At 39.6% G+C, this 8,120-nt stretch overlaps 1 protein-coding gene across 2 annotated transcripts in view; it reads left to right on the forward strand.

Annotated features, from left to right (window-relative positions):
• LOC135092735 (protein FAM200C-like) overlaps positions 1-1,483 on the forward strand; it is a 41,220-nt gene extending 39,737 nt beyond the window's left edge. For both annotated transcript variants that reach the window (XM_063991392.1, XM_063991391.1), the window contains exons 5-6: positions 1-84; positions 354-1,483. The exon at positions 1-84 is cut by the window's left edge and continues 103 nt beyond it. In XM_063991392.1, the coding sequence (XP_063847462.1) occupies positions 1-84; positions 354-743 (474 nt within the window). In that variant the 3' untranslated portion in view covers positions 744-1,483. The remainder of the gene's footprint in view (positions 85-353) is intronic.
• Positions 1,484-8,120: the final 6,637 nt, after the last annotated feature.

Here is an 8,120-nt window from a genome sequence, read left to right on the forward strand (position 1 = left end):
ACAACCACGAAGGGAGAAGATGTCTTCAATATCATCAACAGTTTCTTTACCAAGAATGGATTGGATTGGAACAGCGTTCAACAGGTAGGGAGAGATGTTTATATAAAGTCTAAATTAGTATAAATGCAATGAATTGCATGACATATAGTCATATACAGTTTTATTTATAGAATAAGTAGCTGTAGTGTAGCTAATATTTTGTACATGATTCACAAAAAATATCGTGTCTGTCGTACTGAAACAGTAAAGTACCAAAATGGATTAAATTAAATTAAAACCATATAATTATAACGCAAAAGATAAGTAAGAATGACTAATTGGCACAATTTATATTAATTTCCTTTTTAATCCAGGTCTCCGTCGATGGAACACCGTCGATGATGGGTAGTCATCGTGGATTACAGGGCTTCATACAAGCTGTGAATCCAGAAATTTATGTAGATCATTGCATCATTCATCGGTACTCTCTTGGATCGAAAAGTCTGCCTGGTAATCTGACGTTAGTGTTTGAAGATGTGTTGAAAATCGTCAACTTCGTCAAGTTCAGAGATGTGAATTCGCGTATATTCAAGGAGCTGTGCAAGGAAATGGGAGAGCAGTATCAAGTTCTGCTCTACCACACCGATGTTAGCTGGTTGTCACGAGGCAAGGTTGTGCGTCGAGTCATTGAGCTCCGAAAGACTACTCAGGAATTCTTGAAACAAAAAGGATCTTTTGCTACCAAGTGCACTGATAGGGAGTGACTTGCTCAACTTCGTTACTTGGCTGACATATTTACAGAGCTGAACAGTGGTAATCTGCAACCTCAGGGCCGAAACACGACTGTCATTGATGCCCATCAAACTGTGACTGCAGTTCTGAGGAAACGGAGACTAGATTCGGCGCTTGGAGAAAGGAGTGATCGCCCAGTTCCCCAGTCTGCTGAGCAGTATAGTCATGATACTGGATCACTTCTACAGACATCAACAAAGGGATAAGCGACCATTTGAAGGCATTTGAAACAAGCATGCATCACTACTTTCCAGAGAGTGACCAAGAAACAGCCAGTCTTCAGTGGATCATTCATCCCTTCTCTGTACCTGATGAGGCCATTCATGATAATGATTTCCCTGCAAAGGAGGAGTGGATCATTGTGAGCCAATGAAGCTTTGAAAATCGAATTCCAAAACCAAAATTATTTCTTTTGGATTTCACGACTAGCTGACTCGCCAACTCTGTCCAAGAGAGCCTTGAAGTTGTTGGTATTATCAACAACGTATCTCTGCGAGAAGGGGTTCTCAACTGTGCTGGAGACGAAAACAAAAAAAGAGGACTCGCTTGAATGTTGCAAACGATGCCAGGCTGACACTTTCAACCACAAACCCAAGAATTATTCAACTAGCTTCAAGCTTGTAACTCCATCCATCCCACTGATGTTCTTGACATCTTTGGCAATAGTCATTAGAGATGCACAATGTTCAGATACAATAAATAAAAGAAAATATCTCTAGTGTTTTAATTTAGCCATATATATCAAAGTTGACAACATTTTGTGAAAGCAGTAACATGCTTAACGTGACATATTAAATTGGGTAATAAGCTGAAAAACTTTGGGAACCACCGTAGTAAGGAGATGGAGGAGGAAGAGTGGACAGTGGTGCCAAAGGGCACGAAGAGGATGAAGGTTTCCAAGGGCGCCTTGCTACGAGGGGTGCCATGTGGAGACGAAGAATCCTTTCAGTGTGTTTGAGGGAGTGACGGAGGAGGTGGTGGACGTAGTGGGAGGAGACAAGGAAGTGGCAGACGCAAATATCCTGCTCTGAGGTAGAGTGGTTGTGCTTGGCGGTAGTCAGGTTATGTATTTATATTGTGTGTTTTGTGGCAAAGATAAGAAGTGTTGGATTAGGATGTGCTTGCCAGGGGCAGGAATAGGCAAGATTGCAGATTAACTAGACACGTATTTGCATAGCGATAGAACCAAGCCCATTGCTTTTTTGCGTAAGTGTGGGAGGAAAATTAGATCTTGAATGCGTGGTTGAATGCATGCCAGAGAGTGCACAGAGTGAGTCCCCTTCAGCGTTCAGCCTTTTTGTGTATTTGATCCTGATAACAACGAGCGTGGAGAAGGTGTGCTTCACAAAGATACGCGGAACCGAATATAAAATCCAGGAAGATACTTCACCCAGATCATCGCAAGATCCAGCTTTTGAGGACCTGCACTATATGCGAAACATCAGCTTCCTCACATTGAAATGGCATTAAAAACTTGCGCAAATAGCATATTTGTTTACAGTTCACCAATATATATATATATATATATATATATATATATATATATATATATATATATATATATATATATATATATATATATATATATATATATATATATATATATATATATATATATATATATATATAATTTTTTTTTTTTTTTTTTTTTTTTTTTTTTTTTTTTTTTGGCTGAAAGGGTCAACAACGAAGAGTACGCACTCAGGTCCAAGACAAGTTAAAATTCTCCCTCCCATGGGTTTCGAAGAATATGGACGAGAGTCAATAAGTACAAAAAATGGTAATAAGACTAAGTAGAGTACTAGACTATAGAAAACTAAAGTTGTAATGCGATACTTTTGCATTTGTTCATACACTTTTCAAAATTAGATCACGCCCTTGTCGAGATTTTTTTTTTTTTTTTTTTTTTTTTTTTTCAAAAAACTTGTGCCTCCATTCAGAATTACTAACTCTCCGACTTTTTTGGGGCGGGCGCTCCCCAGGTTAAGAACCACTGTGACAGACCACATTTACACTTACACATAATATGAATATCACGAATAAAAATGTTGTAATGCTTCTCTGCTATAAACTAAGTCCACTTAATGACTACGACAATCATTTCATTAACAGAAACGTAGTTAGATATGTCAGGGAAGGTATTTTATCCAGAGGTAGCTACAATAGATATAATCAGGAAGGTGTGTTAGGTACATTTACTGAAGCCTGATGGTGGGTAACAATGATGCAGAAGACTTTCTAAATGTAAATAAAGACAATTATTTCTTATAGCAGGTAATCTTGGGAGCCAAGGGGAAACAATATTCTAGAAATATTTCTAAGTAATAGAGATGAAACAGTCACACAGGTTGGACGACACTTACGTCCAAATTAGGTTCAGTTTGAAAAACGAAAAACAAAAAATTAAGCAGAAACGTAAGCAGGATACATGACTTAAAAAAAAAAAAAGCAGATTTTGAAGAATTAAAGAAGTACGTCAATGATCAGAAGGGGAAGGACAGGTGAAGTCGAGGAAAGTGGTGAGTGAGGTTTAGTAAAGAGGGGAAGGTCTTAAAGTGGTGTGCGAGGATGAGGCCAGGCTGACAGGTCAAGCTAGTATGCATGGTGAGATGAGATCAAGGTGGAGGGAAGATAAAGTCGGGATTATGGAGAGGTCCGAGAGAGATAAACTGTACAAATATTTCGTTAGCAGATTACATACAAGCCAGATAGAAAATATACCACATTTAGAGCAATTAGTTCAAAGAAAAATTACACCAAATAGATGACTGGCAGGTTAAAGCACTACATAAAAATGAAAGAAAGGAATTAAAGTCGGGAGAAGAGTATCTAAGAGCTCAATATGGTGTATTCGTTACAACATTCAAGAGAACTAATAACAACGACGAATTTAGGGTATCTAGCCAGGCGAAGACGGATTCAAAGATATTTTTAATGGTATACAAAACGAAGAATGGATAATTAGTAGGTTTATTTAAGGACATCTTATTGAGAGCTAGTTCTAAAGAAGGGATGAGTAAAATCATTCAAACGACTATTTTTTACGGTTTTCATTCAGGAGAAAACGTGCAGAAAATACCGGATAGCGAACAGATTTCCAGAGTATAAGATGATGATAACCTGATAGATATTTCCATAAGTAAGGAGAGATCTGATAAAGGTCTGTAAGTGTTGCAGGAGATATAACAAGGGCGACATGAGCAAAATCCTTAGGACCAGTAATCAGGATAGGATAAGAAATAATGGGTTCAAGCTTGATAATAACTAAGATAAAAAAAAATTAATAAAATAAAATTTAAAAAAAAGAAGATAGGAAAGAATTGGTTCTCAAAAACTGGTTAATAAATAAAATAGTAATCAGATTGTCAGTACCATATTATTCTGGAGCTGTAAAAGAAGATTAGACATATTAATAAATGAGGATGGTAGGTGGAAATAGATAGGTATGTTTCATAGAGGAACTGCCACATTTAGGCCTGATGGTTTCTTGCTGCTTCTTTATTCTTTATTTTCTTATGTAATTAGATCCTTATGATACATGTAATTAGTTCAATAGCTGAAAAGGATAAAGGAAAAGGGAAAGGTAAAAGTAATGCAGGGACGTGTTCCAAAGAGCATTACGTTAGTTTACGTAAACTAAGCTAACCAAACTTTTTTTTTGGGGGGGTGATGACGTCACTAATGGGTAACGGAGGCTCACAGGCCCAAGACACTCACAGGACTCTGTGGCCTCTCTCCTCCTTAAAACTTCACTTCTATGAATAATGTCCCCAACGTCTAGTACTGGATCGTCAGCAAGCTCTTCTGCTAAGAAAAGCACTGTGGGTTCCCATATTTGTTAGCTCCAGCTGATCGACCGTCCCAATTGAACAGGGATGCGGGCCCCGGGATAGGTTGGAACGCACCTTAGACTCTTTAAGCAGTGTAACAAACTGGAAAGAGGAGGGCGTGCACGCCGGTAAGTTCCCGCACACTGTGCATGTGCGAGCAGTCTCTCCACGTGATTGGCCGCCACCTTCTTTCTCATCAGCTAACCTAAGTAATCTTACCTAACCCTAACTTTGACCAAATTACCCTGTAACCTAACTACCCTGTACCAAATTACTGGATTTGGTCTCTTATTCATTATAACACATTATAGCAACTAGGTTAGGTAAGGTTAGGTTTGGTTAATTAGGTTAGATAAGGTGAGGTTAGTTAGGTTAGGTTAGGCTACATTAGGTTAGCTGATGAGAAGGTAGCGGCCATTTACGAGGTGAGACTTCTCGCACATGCGCAAAAGTGTTCAGGGACTTTCCTGTGTGCAGGCCCTCCCCAGCCGATCGTTGGGCTTGCTCTTCCCCTTCCCCCTCACTCTCCATGCAGTCTTGCAGTAAAATTCATTACACTCATGAGGTCCGCATTATAAGATAGTGCAGTGCTTCCCAACTTGTAAAATCATGATTAGGTCATACGTAATTTCATTGAAAAGCGTCCACACTCGCATAACAATCCTTCACCCTTATAACCAGCAAACTTCGCGCCTTCACATAAATGCACTCCGTCATTCCCATTCCACTTCACATGGAAATATATATAGACCTATTATTTTTTTTTTTTTTTCTATCAATATCTACAGAGTATTACATTCATAAAATAGTTGTTTCTTATATATGTGATTCACAGAGATATGATAAACACGAGTTTAACTCCTACGTTAAAACTTCTTTGTGGTTATAACAACAGAACATTGTCATTTTCTCAGTTGCGGCGCCACAACATCAATCAATCAATCAATTAACTGTCATTTTCTAAAGGTGCTGGTTCGAGCAAAAGTTACACAATCCCTTTAGTAGTAAATGTTGAGGTAAAATGTGGCGGAAAAAGTTTTCCAAGCTTTTACAGCTCATCAGTCATTCCCTTTAAGAACCGAGTCCTGTTTGAATGTCACGCATATACTGTTAGCATGTACTCGTGCTGAAAAGTAAACTTGTTCTCTCTCTCTCTCTCTCTCTCTCTCTCTCTCTCTCTCTCTCTCTCTCTCTCTCTCTCTCTCTCTCTCGTCATCCGCGAGAGGTCAGGAAGAGAGATGTGTTTACTCGGCTGCCTACCTCTCTCATTTTGTCTTCCATTTCATGGGACTTTTGTATAAGATATTACTTGTTAGTTTGAGTTGTATCTTTAGTTGGGTTTATGTTGTCTTTTCATAAGCTGTCCAACCAAAACACTTCCCATGTTAACCGCCCGAACTATTAAATAGCTAATCTTTATTGAGTTTAAGGAAGAGAGGTGAACAACCCAGTTACGTTCTCTTCGCTCTTCATATGAATAATTTTAAGATTTGATTAAAAGGAAGAAAATATCAGACGAAGAGAGAAAAAAAAAAAAAGTTTTAAAGACGAAAAATGTGTAGCGATGTATAATGTAAATATTTTACATGGCTAGACAGTAAACAAAGATATGTAAAATTAAGCGGCGGAAGGAAGTCACGGTGAAAGGGTTGGAAGACTGTATCAGTAATATGTGTAATTTAAGCTGTTTTGTAAAACTTTATTGCCTTACGCGTTTGTTATTCATCTGTTGTTCGTTTTGCAGACGTGGAAGGCATGGCAGTCATGGTGGTCACGTGTAGTTAAAATTTACTGCGCTCTTCAGTCTTCGCCATTACAAGTGTCAAAGAAGGTATAAGCTCTGGTAGAATCCTTGCTAAGCGTTGTGTGGCAACTGTGAATTGAGTCATGCCGGACGGTAGCATCTTGGAAGCAAGATGGTACAGGTACAGAGCTGGGTGCAACATAAAATGTACCAGTCAGCTGTTCCGGACCGGAGTACCGCATGGTTAGTGAAGTATGCATCATGAATATATTTTGCGTATTATGTGTGTGGTGTAATGATGATTTCAGTGCCATAGTGTTAGTGTTGCTAGTAGTCTGCTAGGGATGATGCCAGTGTTATGATATATGTTGGTTGTGGCGCAGGTGTGGAGATTGTGTACAGCGGACCAAACGACGACGTCGAGATTGCCGTAAGGCCAGTGCAGTATGTTATTTGTTATTGCCATTATTATGTTATGTAAGTGGTGACGTGATAGTACAATTGCTTTGTTAGTGCTGTGTTGCTGGGTGGGTGATGGTGCCAGTGCTGTTATGATAATGGGTGTGATGCTAGACCAAAATTGGATTTGTTGCTTTGGTGCCAGTATTATGGTTAATGTTGTGATGTAATGTATTGAATTATTGTTATTGTATTTATGATAAGCTTAAAGTAATCATATTGTACCTCAACAGGTCGGAATAAAATTTATCAATACTTAGTTCAGCCACTTTTGTCTTACAAAAATGGAGAAGGAAGATGACCAGGATACAGACAGTGGATCTTGATCTTGATCTTGATGGTACAGGTGGCACAGGATCACTCCTGAGCCAGGCCTTTGGATCGGCAACTCCTGTAGAAGGGGAAAAAAAAAAAAGAGAAACGAACAGCATCCTCTATCCTAATTGTTCATACACCTGGCACGCCACATTCTCTCCAGAAACTCTTTCACCGCCTCAATCATCCTTTCATTCGCCTCTCTACACAGTCCCAGCAACAACACCATCCATTCCTTTCCTGTCTTCTCCACTCTTTCATTCCTATCATCCCCTAACTCAGTCAGTATCACTTGCATCATCTCATTCCTGTCTCTGGCATACTTCACACACTCCAGCACCACATGTTCCACCGTTTCATCCTCTCCCATGTCACACATCTGGCACACTTTGCTGCAGGACTCAGACCACCTGTAACTCCTTTCATTCACATCCATACACTGTGCCCTCGCTCGGAAGAGAAGATCACCGCCCAGGCTTCCATCATACCACCTTTCATACCTCGGGGCCTCTTTCTCCTTGTACTATTCCAGGGTCTTCTTTCTTTCCATTTCATTCTTCCATTCATTCAGTCCCACACATTTCACTTCTTTGTCTATCTCATTCTTCCATTTTCTCACATCCCATTCGGCTCCCACTCTGCCTCCTCTTGTTACCACCCATTCACGCTCATTTTGATTCCTCCCTGCCATTCTTATCGCCCACACAACTTGCAATCCATTCCTGTCTGTCATTCTCATGCATCTCTTCCTCCATTTGCTTCCACTTTCATTCCACAGGTACGCCTTCCTTGCTATTCTTGCATCATCCATTCTCTCAAGCCTAATCTTGTACCTACATATCTGAGTACTGTTAGATCCCACTTCACATTCAAAGGCTTGAAACATGCCACTTCAAGGGGTTGGAGTGTCTGTGGTGGTTGTGGGTAGTTTTAGCTGTGCTATGTTCTCACTCCAAGCCAGGTTGATGGCGTCTCATTGAAAGATGAGTGGCATGCCCATC

Source organism: Scylla paramamosain, chromosome 40 (assembly GCF_035594125.1).
Source record: "Scylla paramamosain isolate STU-SP2022 chromosome 40, ASM3559412v1, whole genome shotgun sequence".
Lineage (NCBI taxonomy): Eukaryota > Metazoa > Arthropoda > Malacostraca > Decapoda > Portunidae > Scylla > Scylla paramamosain.